This window comes from Meriones unguiculatus, chromosome 6 (genome assembly GCF_030254825.1).
Source record: "Meriones unguiculatus strain TT.TT164.6M chromosome 6, Bangor_MerUng_6.1, whole genome shotgun sequence".
Classification (NCBI taxonomy): Eukaryota; Metazoa; Chordata; class Mammalia; order Rodentia; family Muridae; genus Meriones; species Meriones unguiculatus.
The window spans coordinates 33,681,553-33,702,218 of record NC_083354.1 but is presented as its reverse complement, the minus strand read 5'-3'; the positions used below and the strand labels follow the sequence as shown (position 1 = coordinate 33,702,218).

Here is a 20,666-nt window from a genome sequence, read left to right as displayed (position 1 = left end):
GCTTGGGGGGTGTTGTTTTGTTTTAAAGTAGAGCACACAGGATTGAGGGGGTAACTGTAAGGGAAACTGAGGACTCAGAGATGACTGGGAGGCTTTGGCCAGGAATCTGGAAGACAGAGGTGTCTTTGTGTCTGTTTTGTTTTTCGAGACGGTTTCTCTGTGTAGCCTTGGCTGTCCTGGACTTCTTCTGTAGACCAGGCTGGCCTCGAACTCTCAAGAGATCCAGCTGCCTCTGCCTCCCAGTACTGGGATTGAAGGCGTGTGCCACCACAGCTGGCTGACAGAGCTGTCTTTAGCCCTCGGTTTTGGAAACACTGGAAGCTTTCAAACTTCCAAGGGATTATGTCCAGTACAAGGCAGTTCAGGAGGGGAGATGTGGGGCTAAGGATGAAATTCAAGATATGGTGCAAAGCCAGTGGGCTGAGGAGACAGTTTGTGCAGACACGAGGACTCAAGTTAGAGCCCCAGAACCCATGTAAAAATGCCAGATGTGGTGGCATAAGCCTATTACCCCAGTGTCAAAGAGGCAGAGACTGGTGGATTCCTGGGGCTCACTGGTGAGGCAGCCTGGGCTGCTTGGAGAGTCCCAGGCCCCTGAGAGGCCCTGTCTCAAGAAACAGTGTGCTCTGGGTATGGTGGTGCACACCTTTAGTCACAGCACTCAAGAGGCAGAGGCAGGCCGATTCGTGAGTTCAAGGCTGCTATGGTCTATATGATGAATTCCAGGCCTGCCAGGGCCGCGTAGGGAGGCACTGTCTCCAACAAGCAGACACATAAACAACAAGAAACCAGGGTGAGTGTCTCCTGAGGGACAAAAGCTGAAGCTGACCTCTGGCCTCCACGTACACCTGCATACACATGCACAGCAAACACAAAACACCCAGAAGCACCCACATAATGCTGACCGGCATCTACTGGGTCAGTCTTTCTGGGAGCCAAGGGCTAAATGTACATGCCACTGGCTGAGGAACTAATTCCAGCATATTACCTCACATAAGTATTATACAGCTATGCAAAGCATGTACAAGCATGAGCAAAGTTCCTCATAATGACAGTATTTACAGCAGAACAAACCCAAAACACACCAAACAAATAACCAAGCAAAAACAGTCCCTGTAAGTTGCTATAGAGTAGATAGAAAAAAAGGTCATAACTCATAGCACGGTACTATGGTTTTTTTCAATAACACAAATTTATTTTATAGATATCTGTGCATGAGCAGGAAAAAAATAGCTGTAACAATATGATAATCTACTTATCTGGGGAAAAAGAACTGAGGATATTAAATGTATAATATTAAATACACTGTGAAATATTAACATTTAAATGTATAATATTAAAATATAATATTAAATGTTTTAGTTTATCATCAGTCCTGGGGATTGAACCTGGGGCCCTCAAATGCGAGGCAAGCACTCTCCCACTGAACCTCACCCCCAGCCATCCTTCACTTGTCATTTTCAGACAGGATCTTGCTGAGTCACCCAGGCTGACCTTGAGTTCTCCCTGTAGCCTAAGCAGACACCGAATTTGCAATCCTCTGCCTCAGTTTTCTAAGTAGCTGCGATGGGAGGCCGATGTCATCAGGCCCAGCATTTTTCCCCTTCGTGCACTGTTTGGGTTTTTATTTTTGTGACTCATCATAGAGAATGTTTCACATATGAAAGTTTAAAAAACAAAACAAAACAAAAAAAAGTAAAAGAAGTGTGTGAAACCAAAAGCTAGATAGGAGGGACTATGCAATGAAGAGAATAGCTCACCAGCGATTCCCTTTGTGCCCAGAGAATCCCCTTGGAGAGGTGACTAGATGGACAGAGGGAATCAGACGGAAACTGAGTGCTGTGCAGGGCAGGATCAGAGGTGGTGGGTGTAGCTGGGAACAGAGTCTAGTAGAATGGGAAAGAGAGGCTGGATGAAGAGAGGAGCGAGGAAAACAAGGGGAGTGACAGGCAGGGAGGGAGTGCAGAGCTGCCACAGGAGGACCTCTGGAGTGGCCTCTGCCACCAGAGGGACTGGAGGCTGTGCGGGACTTTGGTGTGGACGGTCAGCTGAGCAGACAGTACAGTGGGGTGGGGGGCACGCAAAGGAGAGGGATGGGAGCACCTCTGCCACAGCCTCAGACTCCCTGGGACTTTCTCTGAGGACATCTGGACAGGGCGGAGAAACAACAAACAGTGCCAAGAGCCGAGCGTCCTGACCTCCTGGACATCAGGGAAGGACAGCTGGGAGCTTCCACCGCGGAGCAGCTGCTGACAGGACCGTCCGTTCTGGGGAGACCTCCCTTTACTCTGCGGCCACACACACTCTGCTACTATTCTGCTACTCTCCGCTCGCAAAGCCCTTCCCCGCACCATGGAGAACCTGGAGTATGTGTAGAACATTGGACAGACGGCCCGTTTGCCTGTATTCCTTCTGCTCTCAAGCTACCCTTGCTGCACATACCAGTCAGAGGAGCAGGGAGTTCAGGAGGAGGCCTGGCCCGGTCCTGGAATTGGACTAAGGATATTTGGGCAAAGGCTCTCAGGGTCCCAGGTACCTGGAGGGTGGGCATGGACATTTTACCTGGCTGGGTGAACTCTCCTTGCAGGAAAGAAGGTATCTGGGCCTAGTCCTTTCAGGGACAGACCTTAACAAGATGCTCTGCTTTGCTTACACTCTGGATAGTAAGGAAAGAACAGATGAAGGAGGCAAGCAAGAGCAGCAGAAATGGCCCAGGTTTTTGGGTGGACATCCTGGGACTCAACTCAGGAAGCTGATTCGGGGCTGTAAGGCAAGCAAACTCACACCTAAGTAGAAAATGAGGAGTGTCTGGAGGTACACACGGCGCACATACTTACACAAAGGCAAAACACCCACACGCGTCAAAGAAAAATCTGTTTACTTTTTTCTTTTTGAATGCAATCCTGGCTGGCATGGAACTTGCTGTGTACAGCAGGGCTGGCCTCAAACTCACGGAGATCTGCTTGCCTCTGCCCTTTGAGCGCTGGGATTAAGGGTGTGGGCCACCACGTCTAGCTAGGCCTCTTGCCCTGTATTGGCTGGGGTCTCTAAGGAAGCTGCACCACTAGGATGAGTACACATCACAAAGGTTATTGGAGGCGCACACAACAGTGGCCATCTGTACCTGGTCCCCCTTGGTCCTTTACACTGAACGCCTCAGGGGCTCTACTGGGCCAGTGAAGGGCTGGAGGATTCCTGGATAGCCACAGCCCAGGTCTCTACCGTGACCTCCAAGCTGGCCTGAGTGAGCTTCAGACGTAGACCCTGTCCTAAGAAAAGCACAAAAACATTTTTTAAAAAATTATATGTGAAGAACCTTCTGAGCAAATTAAAGAACGGATGGAGGCACTTGGGTAGTAAAAAAAAAAAAACAAAAAACAAAAAAAAAACCAAGGCTTTGCAGTCAGACCAGCGTTGACAATGAATCCTTTTGTCTATCAAACTTCATAATAAGCCCCTCTGTAAGAAGGGTGATGCTCCACCGTTAAGAACATAGAGTGCTCTGGCAGAGGACCAGAGTTCAGTTCCCGGGACCCATGTCAGGTGGCTTACAATTGCCTATCACTCCAGCGCCCGGAAGATCGACGCCTTCTTCTGGCTTCCACCGGCAACCGCACATACGTACACAGAGTCAGAGAATAAAAATAAATCTTTACAGAGAAAAAGATAAAAGAGATAGTGACAGCGGTGCACGCCTGTGTCCGGCGCTCGGGAGGCTGAGGAGGAGGAGGGAAGACGGTGACTTTGGGGCCAGCCTAGACCACCTAGCTAGACGTTAGGAATGCAAGCCTTTGCGATGACGACAGGGATGACGCTCTTCAAAAGAAAACCTAGGCGGAAGGGGCGGAGCCGGAAGCAGAAGTAGGACACGGAGACTGCAGCGTCTCTGTTGCCATGGAACCGGGCAGCGCTGAGAAGCTGCGAACCACGGTTTCTCCGGCCGCTATGTTCCCGGAGACCGTGTGGGAGTCTACCTCGCACGCGGCCGGGTCCAGCAGCCCCAGCTGGCTCAACAGGAAGTCCCCCTTGCCATCGTCGTTCGCCTTCACCGATGGCTGCCAGTACGGCTTCCCCACGCGGTTCCTCCGCTCCAGGTTCCAGGAGCTCCCGGCCCTGCCGGAGCCGCAGATGCTGCGTCTGCGCCCCGCCTCGCTGCGCACGCAGGACATCTCACACCTACTTGCCCGGGTCTTCCGAAACTTGTACACCAGCCAGGTGATCGGAGAGGACTTGAGTGACAGCTTGATCAAGGCCCGCGGCAGTGATGATGCGCGCCAAGAGGAGTTCTTGGACCAGCTGCAGCAGGTACAGCCGGTGGGGACTCTCCCGCGACGCTCAGGATGCAGCCGCGCCGAGTGAAGAATCCTATCCAAACTTTACACATAACGCTTATAAATGGCTCCTCCAGCGCCTTTCTCTGCGCAGTGCACAGTATTCCTTGCAAATAGAAATGAAACGACCAGAGCAGAGGCTCGGTAGTTCGTTTCTTGGAGGTGATGAGGCCCAAGTCACCTCCTCCCCGGGTGACTCTGTCACTAACCACAGTCATGGCTGAGACGTTCTTGCCCACATCTCTGGTTTTCTTCTCTGCACTGGTTGGGGACTCCCTTCCCACCTCTCCTCTGGGATGGTGCTTCTTTACTCCTTTCTGTCCATCACATGCCTCTTACACGGCATGGTCACAGCTTCATTCATTCCTCATCTAACACATACCCAGTGTGTGCCATGCCCAGTCCTGAGCAATGGGAATTTAGTAGCCATGAATACATCGCAAGACAGACACACCTCAGTGGTAGAATGTTTGCCTGGCAAGTGTAGGGCCCACAGCCCTCAACAATGCAAAAAAGCAAAACAACCAAACAAAAAACCAGTAAGAGTAACAACAATAAAAACTTTAAAAAGAAAATATCGGGGCTGGTAAGATGACCCAGCAGATAAACCTGCTTGCTGTGACCCGACCCCCACCCCAAGGGTGACACCCTCGTTCCCAGTGGCAGAATATTGATTGACAGACCCTGTCTTGGGCAGGTAATCCCGACAGAGTGAAATCAAGAGTTCAATAGCCAAACTGTTCCCAGAAAACAGTGTTCTACTTCACCCCACCCTGCCTCTGGCTTTGGGCTCAAGATTCAGCAGCCCCTCATTTTCAGTGTTTCCATGGTTATGGATCTCTGCAGTTACTGTGGAAAGGAGCTTGGGGCTGTCTTGATCTGGGGTCCACGTGGTCTCACTGGTCTGATGATTTAGCACACAAGGTCAAAATACCCCTGCCTCCGCTACAGACAACTTGTATGGCTTTGAGGATTGAATCAGCTCAACAAAGCATTGTTAACTGATGGCTTTGGGTAGGATCCTCGATACTTACATTCAGGAATTAGGATCAGGGCTTTCTGGAAGGTCCAAGTAATTGAGTTAAACACAATAATTTATGTTCAAGGCTGCCCTGGCCAGCCTTCTTCTGGAGGTTTCCTGTCCACAAAAAGAGTACCTCCCAGCCTTCACCGGATACCTACTCATCTCCTCTCAAAGAATGGCTAGAGCTGGAGAGGCAGACACATTTGCTGCTGAGCCTGGTGACCTGAATTTTCTCTCCTCCACGACCCACATGGCAGAAGGAGAGAACTGACTTTCATAAGTTCTCCTCTGGCCTCCATAAGTTCACTGTAGCATGCCATAGCTCACCACAGCCCCTGCCAACAGATTAAAAAAAAATGGACATCAATTATGAATGACTAAATGGATGTCTTTGAGTTCTAGAAAGGCAACGAGGAGAGGAGTGCCCTCCCATACACTACTTTTTAAGTAACCCCGCTGCTGCCCCAGCCCTGGAAATACATTGCTTCCAGTCCCAAGAATATGGGCCAGAAGCTTGGCTGGCTGGTTTGTCAACCAGTTGAAGCCCATGCTGGGACAGCCACGCTGGACCTCTCAATGCCCATGCTGTGGCAGAGTTTGGGGTTTAAGGTTTGCAAGAGTTACAGAAGCAGGACGGAGCCACAGAAGGTGAATTGAGACTGTAATGTGGAAAAGTTAGTAGGTTTGGGCTGGAGAGAGGGTCAGCGGGTGGGAGAGCTTGCAACCTAAGTTCAGGTCCCAGCATTCACAGAAAAAACCTGGGCATGGCTGATTGCCTGTACCCCAACACTGTCTGTGGTGGTTAGAGGGTTGCTGGGGACAGCTGGCCACCACACCTACTCCTCAGTTCAGTGAGAGACCTTGTCTCAAGAGAGTAAGGTGAAGGATGGTAAAGCAGGGCACCTACTATCTTCCTCCAGCCTCTGCACGTGCATGCACGCACACACACACTGCACTAATTTAAAATATTTGCTATTTATTTATTTATTTATTGTGTGTGTGTGGGTGTGTGTGTGTCTGCATGTGCTTTAACTCATGTTTGGAGGCCAGGAGACAATGTCAGATGTCCTGGGGGCTGCACATACAAGCAGTTGGGAGCTGACTGGTGTGGGTGCTAGGAACTGAACTCCGGTCCTCCAGAAGAGCAGCAAATAGTGTTAGCAGCAGGGCCATCTATGCAGCCTTCCATGCCCTCCAAAACAATGCAGCAAATTCCTCTGGGTAGCATGTCGCCTGACCACACTTCTCTTTGAATCAAAAACGCCACGGCTTTATGCACGCCAGATGTGGGTGCAACAAAAAGATGCCAGCCAATGGCTTAAACAGACAACAGAGTCTGTCAGTGAGGCTGTCCAGCAGTTGTTTGATGAACTAGAGAGCAGGGCCTTTCGAGAGGCAAGGTTTGGGTAGCCTCACTTTGGTGTACCAAAATGGGTCTGCATTTCCGTGTGGGTCGTGGCTCTCTTTACCGGGAAACCGACCGTTATGGACCACATCAGGAAACCGTCATTTCCAGTCTCCTGACCTCAGGTCTTACATCTGGTAGGCTGGACCAGCAGGCTTTTGATAGTTCTGTAGCTGCTCCGGGCTGGGCTGAAAGCCCTGATGTGGAAGGGCAGAGGGCAGGCGGAAATGTAGGATGTCATCAGGTGTCTGTGCATCTGGACGCCCGCCCGCAGGTCCGAGAGGTCTATAAGCAGCGTCTGGAAGAGGTGTCCATGCTGGAGAGACACATCATCCAAGCCCGCGCGCGGGACCTCGCAGAAACAGAGCATGCCACCAGACAGGCCAGGCAGCACGTCTTGGAGACCCCTGTCAAGCTGCCCCCGGGTAGGTGGAGGGTGTCCCCCTGCTCCCCTAGTCAGTCAGGATCGCATGGGATCCGCTCTACTGCCCACTCTCTTCTGGACATAAGGAGAGCAAGTTGCACACAACAGTGAAGCAGCACAAAACACTCCAGTGCGCGTGCCCCTCCCCCCACCGCCAAGAAGAGCAGTGTACCACATGGTCAACATTTGACGCTCCGAGCCGGGGTCTCAGCATTGGTGTGACATTGGTCCCTGACCCACAGGTTCCGTTTAGGTTCCCCCAGACACCCTGCCATGCCTTCTCCTCTGACCTCTCTTGTCAAGGTCACCAGCTAGGCCGGGCTGGCTGGCCACTGAGCTCCAGGAACTGGCCTGTCTCCACCTCCAAAGCTGGAATTGCAATTGTGCATGACTACGGGAGCCCAACTGCGACCAGACCTCATTCGCTCTGGTTTTCTGTCCTTCCGCTTGTAATGTGTCTTTCTTTTGTTTCAAAGTGTAGAGAAAAGCCCTAGACCATCTTTACAGATGTCCATCTGGTCCCTGCACCTCAGGGCAGGGCAGGCAACCCCACGACATCCTCCAGCTGCTTTTGCAATTTCAGGCACAAAGCACCCTTTGTTAACACAACCACTAACACAGTTGTCAGAAGGCGAGGAACCTTTCACTTCTCCGTGTGAGTGGAGAAAGGTCAGGACTGTTCAGGACAGCCTGTGTGCTCATTTCCATCCTCGCTTGGTGGTGTACACAAGCTCCTAGAGACGTGCAGAGCCATGCTCAGCAGCCGCAGAGCCATGCTCAGCAGCCGCAGAGCCATGCTCAGCAGCCGCAGGATCCGTGAAGGGACCCTTCCCAGAAGGAAGAAGAGCATCACGGGGGTTGGCACCGGGTTTCTACAGGTCCAGGTCTGAGATGGAAAGAGACTCTTCGGAGCTTGGCGAGGGCTGGAGAGGGCTCAGGGGTGGGAGCACATTCTACTCGTGCAGAGCACCTAGGTTCAGTTCCAAGGACAGGCAGCTCACAGCCACCGTAGCTCTGGCTCCAGAGAATGGGATGCCTCTGGCCCTCTCCAGCACTGCTCTTTCCACCCACCCCCTCTCAAGGCACACACACACACACACACACACACACGCACACATGCACACATGTATGCATATACACATTTAAAAATCTTTTTTAAAACTGTTGAAGAGAATGTTCAGTGATACGTGCGTAAAAATATAGTTAAGAAAAAGCTCGTTTTTTTATTATTTCATATGCCAACTTAAACAAACAAAGCAACAACAAAAACCACTTTGACCCCTACACCCTCCGAGGACTGAGGAGAAGGTTTGAAAGAGACAAGATCTTTTGTCCTGTCACATGGCCGTCACCAAAGTCCTCGGACCTAGGCTGGATCGTGTCCAGTTGGACTGCTATTGTTCCCACCAAAGTCTTTGAGTGATAGTTAAAGGTCAGTGTAGGCTCATCATTTGGAGCAAGTGTGCTATTCTGTGGAGGATGCCAGTAGTGGGGAGAGCTACACGTGGCACAGGGCACAGGGACATGGAAACTCCCAGGCCTTCTCGGTGTGGGTGCCAGGTTCTAACTACTGCCAGGTCCGAAGCTGGCAGATGGCTTGGTGGGCAAAGGCACTTGCTGCCAAGCCTTGCAGCCAGAGTTCAGTCCTCAGGACCTGTGTGATGGAAGATTGACTCCTGCAAGTTGCCCTCTGGCCTCCATGCATGCAGGGTGGCACCTACATGGCCCCCACGGGCACACAATAAACAAACAAATGTCTATTTTAACAAAACCCTCCCACACCTGCCAGAGGAGATCACATCTCCCTCATGCCGCTCGCCAAAGGCATCCACTTCCTGTTAATGTTCCTAGATACTAGTGTTGTGAATTATATATGGGTGTTTGTGTACTATCAGTTCTTGCCATCAACCACAAACACCAACTTTGGCTCTATTAAGTGACTTTCTCTAGGGTGCCACCAGGTCAGTGGAGTTGGCTGAAGCCATAGTTGTTGCTTGCGGTAGACTGCGCTCAGCTGTTCGCCAAGAGGCCTTCATGCTGGAGTCTGGGATGAAGGGCCGAGAGGCTCTTCTCTGTTGATGGCCAGCGCTCACCAAGCACTTCCCAAACCCTTGCCACCATCAGCTGGCCAAAGCCAAAGGCAAAGAGGATCAGTCTGTTGTGACAAGAAGCATGGGAATGCCTAGAAGCTCAGAACAGTTGCCTGGCCTGAGCCGCAAGCACGCGCTGCCTTCCGACAGTGAACAGCCTGGGACACCCTCCCCCACCTGCATCACCTGCATGTACACCCCACTTCAGACATGCAATAAATTGCACCCAACAATGATTCCCTGTGGCCATGCATATTTTGAACCATATCCAGATGCACAGCAAGGCAAACTGCCCTCTGGGTAAACTTTTAGGGAATTTCCCTATGGTCATCTTATGCATACGCATAACTAGGCAAGCATATGCTTAAAATCAGATGCATCCTGGGAAAGGACATGCACAATGAAGAAAGGCTTGCACAATCCAAGTCTATTGATGGAGACAAAGACCCACTCACAGGCCACCCCCTAGCCACCAACTCCTCCCCCTAGACTTCACCAGAAGAAGCCCCAAACCGCTTGTGGGCGCGCTAGCTCAAATAGCCCTTGCAGTGCGTGTCCGGTGTCTTTAAATAGAACTTGTTGAGGCTTTGCTATTTGCGTGTGCTTTTCCAGCTCTTCTAATAAGACACCACTAACCTGGAACACCTGTTGTAGGCTGCGGCTATTGGTGACACTGTATCTTAGCCACATTGCCAAGGACAGAGGCAGAAGGGTGAAGAATGGGCTTCAGTGGCATCTACCGTCCTTCGCCCTATGCCATCGCCCGCTCCATGTCCTGTGGAAGTTTACCCTCTCTCACCGCGTGCGCAGCCTCACCCAGTTGTTGGCTGAGAAATCTTTGGTCATTCATTTCTTAGGTCTCAGCTTCACCACAAGACTCTGAGAGCCTGTTTGGGACACGTAGGCTTGGAGCATGGAGGCGTGGGTTCAGCTGCCTCTGCCTGGCTCTGGCCTAACCACCCTTGTCCCCTCCCCTCTCCACAGTGAGGACAATCTTCCGCTGGTGTATAGACAACAGCCTACTGCAGAAGCACCACCTAATCTGCTCGGAGGATTATTACAACGATCCTGTGCCATTTTGTTCAGCACCCAAAGGTAGGGTGTAGGGACAGGCAGCACTGCGGCCCACCTCAGCCACTCCTGCCGCTAGTTCCTTGCGCACTGGCTTCCCTTCTTTTTCTTAAGTTGCTACCGTGTTTTTGGAATAGTGTTATCTGAGCTGCCTCCTCTTCATTAATTCAGTGTTTTCAAGGCAAATGTCCCGTCTCCCCCACGTGGGATTTGGTGCCCTGGTTGGCTGCTCAGAGATGCAAAAAAAAAAAAAAAAAAATGTTTAGCTATAGTTGAATGAACCAGCAAAGGGAGGGGCTGAAGACATCAGATAAGCAAGAGGTCACGTTCCTGATGCAATCAGGAGGTGAGAGCCGGGAGTGAAGAGGGTCGGAAGCTGCGCACAGGCTGGCTCAGGAGGTGGATTCTGTGGGAGCCCCTGTCTAGACGTGCCTTGCCGCTGCGAAGGCTGGGTGCGGGCGTCGACACTCTCTAACCATGCCAGGCTGGGACTAGGGCTTTGCAGCTGTCCCTGTCTGGGGTGGGAAGAGCGAGTTCCGGGGACCCAAGTGAGGGTGGGTGATGAGAAAAGGAGACACCCACGTAGAGAAAGGCAGAAGGAGGCGGCAGAATCAGCTGCGCTTCAGCGCTTGGACACTCACTGCCTGGCAGGCAAATAGAGGCAGCACTCACTCCTCCTCCAGGGCTCCCTGGGCATTGTGTTAAGATGGGGGGGGGTGCTGGTTGCACTTTGGCTAGCAACAGAAGTGCCCATCTGGCCTTGGTGGCATGGTCTTAAAGATACAAAAAAAGACGAATACAAATGCCGTGTCCTCACGCAAGGCTTAAAAAAAAAAGTTCACACTAGAGGGTAGAGAGAAGGCTCTGCTGTTAGAGGCAGCTGTCACCAAGCCTGGTGACCTGAGTTCGATGCCCAGGCTTGACTTCTGAGAGCTGTCCTCTGACTTCTATACAAGTGCTGAGAATGTCCCCAACAAGTAAGACATAACAAAAATAAGACCTTAATAATATCATTTTAAAAGAGGGGTTAGGGCTGGAGAGATGGTGCTTTCCCAGGAGGACCTGGGTTCAATTCCCAGAACACACGTGGCATCTCACAACTGTCTGTAACTTCAGTTCTGGGGGCTCCGACACCCTCACACCAACGCACATGAAAGAGAAATCAAACTATTTTTAAAAATTGTTCACACGTAGGGTATGTGTCTAGCAATGATTCATTTGCTTTTTGTTATCTAACCATACTGGAAAATGGGAAGCTGTTTTAACCATTAGCCTCGTGTCTCAGATACATGGAATAAACCTCAGGGATAATTCACACACTGACTAGAGGTGTCCGGTGTTGTAAATGTGAGGGTGTTGAGGGGGAATGTGACTGTGGTTCACCTTAGGGTCCTCGTCATCCTCCTGCTGCCACATAGCTAACGTGCATTCCCTTGGCACCCTAGGCACCTCCACCCCTAGGTATTTAAAACTGACGGTTAAACAGGAGAAGTATTTTACGCCCAAGGCTTACCTGAATGAGAAGGCTGACGAGGGCTGCCAGAAGACTGTCCCGCTTGACGAGTTTGAGCACACCGAAGACACCTTGACCTCAGTTTCTCCTAGAGCCAGACAAAAGACCAAAGGTGCTGTCAAGGTTAGAGCTGGACCCTGTGGGGACCTGGGGTTTGGGGAGGGAGTGGGAGGAAGGAGTCCCGGTGAACACACGGGGAGTCTGCCCTGTCGGTCTGTGGCCCTCGAAGCCGATGTCCGCTTCTCTGTTACTGACTGTACCTTCATGTTGTGTGAAGGCAAGTACACCGGAGAACAAGAAGTGGACGAAACACCTCCGGGTGCCCCAGCGGGCCAAGGAGAGACTGCTGCTTGCCAGGATGGAGGAGCGGAATCGTTTCCTGAAGAACCCTCGATTCTTCCCGCCTAACACGACACATGGAGGCAGGTCTCTAATCATCCCTTCAAGGAAGCCCGAAAGAAGAGGAGAAACCTCGAGTTCGGAGCCGGAGTGGAGGTGCATCTTTCCTTAGAACCCCAGAAAACCCGACCCTTTAGGCTGGCACTGGAAGGTTCCGGATCTGGTCTCAGGAGGTCCCTAGACTTGGGCAGGAGAGCAGGCGTGGCTACAGTCATGTGACCTTTCCACGGTGTACTGGCCGCTCTCTTCATGCTGTGACAGCACACAGCTGTTTAATCCCTCCTTTGTGGGGAAAGGGATGGTTCGGCTGGCTCCTGCCTGTCCCCCAGTCTGTGGCATGCTGCTGCTCAGACGGGGCCTTCCTCTTCAGTCAGTCCTCCCTGGACACACGCACACCCACCTCCAGGTGTGTCTCACCAGACCTCTAGGTGATTCTAAATCCAGTCACCTTCTCAGTGAAAATGGACTGTCATACAAGTCGTTCACATGTCTTAGGTAACAGCAATACCCAGCATTAGTTACACGTAATTAAGGTAAATAGTGATTTTTTTTTCTTTCTTTAAGAGACTGTCTTTGGCCACATTTCAGTAATTATCTTAAAGGAATGAGCTGCTTTGGCATATTTAAAACTATTAATGTATCTTTTTATAAAGAAAAAATTTAAGCATTTAATAGTAGTTGATTACATGGACATTATAGATCAATTATAACACCACAGACATGGCCTAGTGTAATGGGACCCCATGCCCACGTGAATTCAACTCAACAAAAATCTCTCTTCCTCTGCCTACTTTTCCACCCCTGGGAATTTGAGGCAGACCACAGGAAAACCCTTTCTTCTGTAAGTTCAGTTTGTCTCCAAGTATGAGACAGTCATGCTAATAAAGAAAAGTTCAAGAGACTGATAGCTGGGCCTGGGGAGGTGGCTCAGAACGTATGAGTGATTGCTGTGCAAGTATGAGGACCTGAGTTCAAATCCCGAGCACGCACATCAAAATCTGGGTCTGAGCCTGTAACTCCAGTGTTGGGGAGTGGGTGGAGACAGGAGGATCTCACTGACCACCCAGCCTAGCCGAAACAGCAAGCTTCAGGTTTAGTGCGAGACCTGTCGACAGCGAAGGAACACCCCTGAGGTCCTCCTCTGGCTATGAGGGGGCAACCCACTGTATGCCTCACCCCTCACCCCTCCCACACAGAAGCACACACAGATTAGAAGAAATACAGAAAACCGTATTAAAAACCCAGTTAACATGTTGGTATTTAAGCTTCTAGAATTTCCTTATTCCTATTGAAAATTCTAGATGTTTGTCTTCCCCAAAATTGGATCATGCTTTAAAATTGTTATTATTTTGAGATTAACTTAAACGTTTTAAAATTAAGTGAATGTGTGTGTCTGTGGGGGGGGTGCCAAGGGTTCCATCTGATCTTCCCCCTGGCGCTGGGGATTTAGGTGATTGTAAGCTGCCTGGTGCTGTGGGTGCAGGAAAGCAGGCTTGGGCCCTCTGCGAGAGCAGTGCATGCTCTTAGCCACAGGCCGTCTCTTCAGCCCTAAACTACCTTATAACCTAGTCAACATCCACCTGAAAACCCAACAAACAGCCAATTATGAACACCTTTGATGGCATACATCAGTTTATTTCCTTACTTCTGGTGTTTTAAGAGGGGATTGGAGTAGCTGAGGCTGGCCTTGAACTTGATACATAGCTGACACTGGCCTTGAACTTCTGATGGTCCTGGGAGTGTAGAAGTGTGCCACCACATCATGCTGGGTGAATGAATGAATCACCACGTTCTTCTGTGTCAGGCAGGAAACTCACAGCCTTTCTTCCCCTTTCACTCCCACAGCTGTGCAGATGCCCCAGTGTTCCTGGCAAAGCCCTCAATTGCATTTTTCACAGATTACCAGATTGGACCAGTTTACGAGGTAGAAATCTTGGTTCTTCACATCATGGCATTTCGAACCACACCCCAAAGTGGGGGAAGCCCAGTGCACGTCCATGTGCCTGTCAGCCCACTGCAGCAGCTGGTCTGTGTCTTTTTATACCCTACAGCCTCTCCTCTTTTGAAGGATGTGTCCCCAGCAGGTCATTACCTATCTTGAGCTCACAAGACTTAGAAAAAGAAAGAACCATAGCTGGGTGAGGTGGAGCTTGGGAGCTGGAGGGAGGAGACTGGGGAATGCCAGGCTGTCCTCAGCTACCCAGGATGTCAGAAGCCAGACTAGGCTAACCAAGAGACGGCTAGTGTAGAGGACCTAAAATAGAAACCCCAGACTTCACTTCAGGTGGCTCACAGGTTCCCGGGATCCCAGTAGCTCTGACCTCCACAGACACACACACTCACACGCACACACACACACACAGACATATAATGAAAACATAAATCTTTCTCAGCACTCAGGAGGCAGAGGCAGGCGTATCTCTGTGAGTTCAAGGCCAGCCTAGTCTACAGAGTGAGTTCTAGGACATCCAGGGCTACACAGAGAAACCCTGCCTCATGAAAAAAGGAGTCTTAAAGACAATATCTGTATTTATATGTATATATGAGTGAAGGCAACATGCTTTATAGTTGCAGGCATTCATAAAGAAAGAAAGAGGGAAGGCAGAATGAATTTAACGGCGCTGGATTGTAGTTGAGGTTCAAACATGAATTTAGGACATGAAAACCGTGTGTAGTCAGGGAAATGACCCAGTGGGTAAAGTGCTTACAAGGCAAACATGAGGACCTGAGTTCGGATCCCCAACCCCAGTGTGAAAAGCCAGGCATGGTGGTGTCACCTGTAACCCCAGTGCTGGGAGGTGACCACTCAGGAGGATCCTGGGAGGTCACTGACCAGCCAGCCAAGCCAGTCAGTGAGCACCAGGTTTAACAAGAGACCCTGACTCAAAGGTAGATGGAGAATGATACAGAAGAACACCTGACGTCGAGTCCTGGCCTCCAAACATGCAAAAAGCACGTGTGCACACGTGCACTCATGTGCATTCCACCAACCCACACACAAGACACATGGCTCCCCAGGAGTGGTACTTGAGCTTAAGCTCTGGCCTCCACAGGCAAGCACGGTCATGTGACACTCTCGTCTGAAGCACACAGTGCTCCTGTGTGTACTCGGACAAAGCACCCACACGTGCACACAATAAAAAATGCACGCATACATACCAGTGGGGAGACACAAGAGCAAATCCAGATGGACAGGAAAGCGCTCCTACTTTACTTCCCAGCTCTCCCCGGGGCAGAAAAGCAGCATCGTTGTGTAAGTGATTTACACAACGATGTGAGCTAAGCCCTGAAATCCTGCTTTCCAGTAAAAGGATCGAGCAGGGCCGGGGTGAATCTCAGTTGGCAGTGCTTGCCCAGCACGTGTGAAGCCTGCCTTTCACCCTCCCCCTCCCCCATAGCACTTTATAAACCTAACCATGGTGGTACTGCCAGCACTGGGAGGTGGAGTCAGCCAGCATGGGGAATGGGGGGTGGAGGGATGGGGGGAAGGGACAGGGGTCTTTAAAGCACTAGTTGACTCTGAAGATGACACAGGGAAGACAGTCGATGAGCGTAAAGTGTCAGAGGTGCTGGGAAGCGAAGCACTTGGAGGAGGGCACTCGGGGGAGAGTGCTGGTCAGCGGGAGACATGGCGATGTGTGAATGTGTCTTGAAACCGCTGCCTGGGCAGCCCTGCTTTACAGCTTACCGCCGGGCATAGTCAGTACCCAGCCCAGACTCAGGTCGGGGGCTCCAGGAGAGGTCACTTTAGGAGTCAGCCTTGATGAGAGTCCCTGATGCCCCTGGGTAGCGAGGAAGAGATTTTCAGAGTAGCAGACTGGCTGAGCCACGGACACTGCTAACAAACACTACAGGAGAGAGGGGAAGGAGGTTGCATTTACTCCGCACTCAGTGCTCTTTCTGTGTGTGTGTGTGTGTGTGTGTGTGTGTGTGTGTGTGTGTGTGTAAATTCTAGACTAGTCCACAAAGTAAAACGTCCTCTGTTCTGAGCACTGTGCTGAACCCTCGTGGATGACCTGGTGTATGACACACCCTGCCGTCCTGTCCCACCACTTCACCTTGAATGAGTCTTGTCCATGCCTCCTGTACTTATTCCCACCATGCTCTCCTCTACGCTGGGGGCTGCTTCCTGTTCCCTAGGCAGCACAGGCTAAGAACAACCAATATGGTACTACCTTCATGATGGGAAATAGGCAGATGATGGGAAATGTATGGATGCCTTAAAGTGTAGGGAGGCTGTATGTAGGTGTTATAGAGTCCTTTCTGTCACTGTGGTAAAACACTCTGGCCCAAAGCAACTTAGGGAAGAGAAGCTTTGCTTGGCTTAAAATTCCAGGTTGCAGCATCTCCATTGGGAAGTCAGAGTGGGAACTGGAGAAACCAGTCACATCACAGCCAGAGTCACGAGTCGAGAAATGGGCTCTACTACACTTGGGCTGCCTGCTTGCTTTCTCCTGTCCTGTGTAATTCAGGATCCCTGCCTAGGGAATGGTGCCCCCAATAGGCTGGGGCTTTCTTCATTAATTAAATTAAGACAACCCCCCAAAGACACAGGCCAACCTGATTTAAATAATCCCTCACTAACACGCTTCCCAGGGGTTCTAGTCAGGCTGACTACAGATTTGGGTCCCTGCTGGGTTCCTGAGCCAACTCCAGTCCCCTTGAGCATTGATGGTCAGGACAACTGTAGCTATCATTTAAACCTTAGGAAAGAAGCACTGAATCAACTCCAATTTTCGTTTTACTTAGTAGTTTATCTGGGGGAGGAGAGCTTCAAGACACTCCCACAGTCAGGGCCTTACTCTATAACCCACGCTGATCTACAACTCCCTACATAGCCAAGGCTGGCCTGAAACTCACACCTATCTGTCGTAGGTGACGATTAATATTTACTATTAATCTGGCTCCTCCCATTGCTTAACATTGTGGCTAGTTGCTTTATTTTGGCCTGCTTCCACAAAGTTGAGACAGGATGCTTAAAATAAGTATCACAGTGCAATATCTGGATTGAAACCAGAGATTGAGGGGTAGGAATCAGCATCTGAATGAACAGGGGTAAGGTGTATACATTTCAAAAGAACATTATACCAACACCTATCCTTCAGGCCTTGGCTTCCCAGTGCTGGCAAAACAAGTGTGTTCCACTATGCCTGGTTTTGTATTTTAATTTTACTATGGAATTGTCCCTAAATAAAAATAGATAGAATAGCAAAAAGAATCCTGACATACCCATCACCCAGCATCAGTGATTGCCAGCATATGACCAAGCCCATTTCGTTCAAAACCCTCTTCCTTCCTGTCTCATTTAAACTTGAGCTGGTCAGACGGCTCAGTGGGTAAAGCGCTTGCCACCAAGCCTGACAGCCTGAGTTCTACCACAGAGGCCTCGTGGTGGAAAGGGGAGAGCTGACTCTTACAAGTTGTCCTCTGACCTACACACACACACACACACACACACACACACACACACACTCACACGCACACACACACACGCAGGCACATACGGGACGTGGGGGAGGGATGACAGCATACCACGAACCACAGGCAGCTGAAAGGAACCCCTTCCCTTTGCACAGATGGTCATTGCTCTACAGAACACCACTGCGACCAGCCGATACCTGCGCGTCCTCCCTCCGTCCTCTCCATACTTCGCTCTTGGGCTTGGTGAGTTCACGGCCGCAGCACTCTACACTGCCTCAGACCATTTGCAGGACAGGCTGCCAGCTTGTGACGAGCTGGCTCTCAGGCCCTGTCCCGAGCTCCACCGCGGCTCGCTCCCTCAGCAGACCCTGGGGTCCCTCGGGCTCAGCACACAGCCTGCCACTCTCTGCCATCGAGGTCCCTGAGTCCTGTTAGCTCCTCTGCCCTCTCACCTTCCTCAGGGCACGGGTCCTGCCAGCTCCCTGTCCCCCATGCTCTGGCCGCCCTTGAACAGGTACTCCTCGTTGCTCATCACCACGACAGTCTTCCAACCAGCCTTCCAGCTGTCTGCCATGCCTCGTATTGGTCAGGCGTGGTGGCTCCCGCATGTAATCCCAGTACTTGGAAGGCCAGGGGAGGAGGATTGACACAATTCTGAGGCCAGCCTGAGTGCAGAGTAAGAAACTGTCTAATCTCAAGGGGCTCTGCAAGGCCGCCCACGAGATAATCCCCGTGCGACAGGGCCAGATAGCCCCCGCTGATCCACTTCACGTAGGCCATCCTGCTCCTGCCTGGGCCCTGGTATTGCTACCTTAGCGCTACCCCGGCCCGCCCTCGGCATCTCTGCCGTCAGCCTGGCCTTGATCCAGCTGTGGTTGGTGTTTGCTGCACGGCTTTTCCCGGGGAGATGCGAGCCAGTGTCTCTTCACCCCTGAAAGGCCCCAACGACAGGGTCAAATAACCATTCCAGCCAAGCCTAACCTGGCAAGGCAGCGAGTTGAGGGTGGTTGCTTACAGGGTCACAAATGAAGGGAGACAGGGGCTCAGGGGTGACCGAAAGGCAGCTGTGTCTCTCATGTGACCACTCATGAGAGCTTCGTCCCCAGAGCTCACTGCCCAACTTGAGGCAAGTCCACGGGAGAGTGTCCGTGCCCTCGGCAATGGCTCCCTCCTTGACTAACCTCAGGGGGTGGGGGGCGCTCACAAATCTTGTAGCTTGTGCTAGGCTCCCAAGCCTTGTGGTGCTCTCTCTTCCCTCCTGAGCAAATATTCAATCCGGACAGAAGTAGAAACACGGAAACTTCAAGCCCCGGCAGGCAGCTTCACCCCCACTGGTCGCATTTGTTGCACACAGGGATGTTCCCGGGAAAAGGCGGGATGGTGGCCCCTGGGATGATGTGCCAGTACATCGTCCAGTTCATCCCGGACTGCCTCGGGGACTTCGATGACTTCCTTCTGGTTGAGACGCAGTCTGCCCACACGCTGGTGATCCCGCTGCAGGCCCGGAGGCCACCGCCAGTGCTGACCCGTGAGTGTGTGCGCTGCACCTCCGTGGGATCCACTTAGGGCTGGGGAACCCCCGTGAGGACCCCCCGGAAGCGGCACAGATCTCGGGTCTCTCAGGCAGAGGCTTCCGGGTCCTGAAAGGAGCCTTGTAGCAGCTTCCGGGGCCGCCATCATTCTCCTGTCTGCGGGGGTCTCTGCTGTGATGCATGGGGAGGTGTTTCTGTGCCTCCAGCCAAGATCTCTGTAGTGTTGGCCCTGGGCCGGGAGAGGGAGGCTTCTAGAAAAGCCAGCTTCCCCCAGTCCCTCCTGCAGCTGAACTCAGCCCCTTCCCTATTTGTCCTACAACCCCCAAGACCATGTTGGGTCTCCCTGGCCCAGGCAGGGAGTCTGCCGTAGATTCTGATTCCAACAGGACTACAGTCATGTGACCTGGCAGCACCCTGGACAGAGCCCAAAGGGCTCAGGGGTGAGGGTGTGGCCCACTGGTCCTGCTGCTGTGGTGGGCTGCTCTGAGCTCTGTCCAGACCTCAGGGAAACAATGGCAGCAGAGTCCATTCAGAGTGAAGTGTTGTCCTTTTTTTAAAAAATTAAACTTTTATCACATTTGTTCATTATACACATGCGTATGTATGTGTGTGTTTGTATGTGGGGTGGGGGAATGCGTGTGTGCCGTGGCACTCATGTGGTTGTCAGAGGACAACTTGTAGGAGCTGGTTCCCACCTTCCACTGTGTCCATCTGGGGGCTTGAACTCAGATCATCAGGCTTGGCAGCAAGCACCTTTGTCTGCTGAGCCATCTCAACAGCCCTCCCTGAGCAATCCCTTCTGTGGCTGCAGTGTCGCCTCTATTGGACTGTGGCCACTGCCTCATTGGAGGAGTGAAGATCAGCAGATTCTTCTGCAAAAACGTGGGCTTCAGTGTCGGCAAATTCTGCATCATGCCCCAAAAGAGCTGGCCGCCCCCAAGTTTCCGGGTGAGTGGCTGTGGATTGCTACCAAGCAAATGAGCTCCCGGAGGAGGCTACTACATCACACCGGGTTCAGAAACTTAGGAAAGCGGGGTGCTGTAATCTCCAGAGCCACCTGCCAGGACCCGAAAATCACGAGTGGAGGTTAGGGGTGTGCTTTCCGGTCACGAGCGCTGGGGCGACCCTGGGTGAGGTGTGTGCTCGCTCTTACTTATTTTTGTTTTATTTTGTTTTGGCTTCTGAGGCAGGGTTTCTCCGTGTAGCCCTGGCTGTGCTGGAGCCCTCTGTGTAGACCAGGCTGACCTCGGACTCACAGAGCTCCGCCTGCCTCTGCCTCCCCGCTGAGTGCTGGGATTAAAGGCGTGCTCTACCACCACCCGGCCACCTCTCTTACTTTGTTGATGCCATCTTCAAGGTGTGTGTGCTCGCTTAGCACAGCACTATTACAGCGGCTCTGCGTGGCACCGGAGACCGCAGATGGGCTGCTCCGGCTGAATTCTGTGCTTATTTGGCA

The 20,666-nt window shown here is 51.7% G+C and overlaps 1 protein-coding gene across 1 annotated transcript in view; it reads left to right on the top strand.

Annotated features, from left to right (window-relative positions):
- Nucleotides 1-3,850: 3,850 nt before the first annotated feature.
- Nucleotides 3,851-20,666, top strand: part of Dlec1 (DLEC1 cilia and flagella associated protein) — a 45,910-nt gene continuing 29,094 nt past the window's right edge. The window contains exons 1-9 of the mRNA XM_060385072.1: nucleotides 3,851-4,305; nucleotides 7,035-7,185; nucleotides 10,259-10,369; nucleotides 11,791-11,981; nucleotides 12,136-12,353; nucleotides 14,103-14,181; nucleotides 17,834-17,921; nucleotides 19,033-19,206; nucleotides 20,022-20,158. Coding sequence (XP_060241055.1) covers nucleotides 3,895-4,305; nucleotides 7,035-7,185; nucleotides 10,259-10,369; nucleotides 11,791-11,981; nucleotides 12,136-12,353; nucleotides 14,103-14,181; nucleotides 17,834-17,921; nucleotides 19,033-19,206; nucleotides 20,022-20,158 — 1,560 coding nt within the window. The 5' untranslated portion in view covers nucleotides 3,851-3,894. The remainder of the gene's footprint in view (nucleotides 4,306-7,034; nucleotides 7,186-10,258; nucleotides 10,370-11,790; nucleotides 11,982-12,135; nucleotides 12,354-14,102; nucleotides 14,182-17,833; nucleotides 17,922-19,032; nucleotides 19,207-20,021; nucleotides 20,159-20,666) is intronic.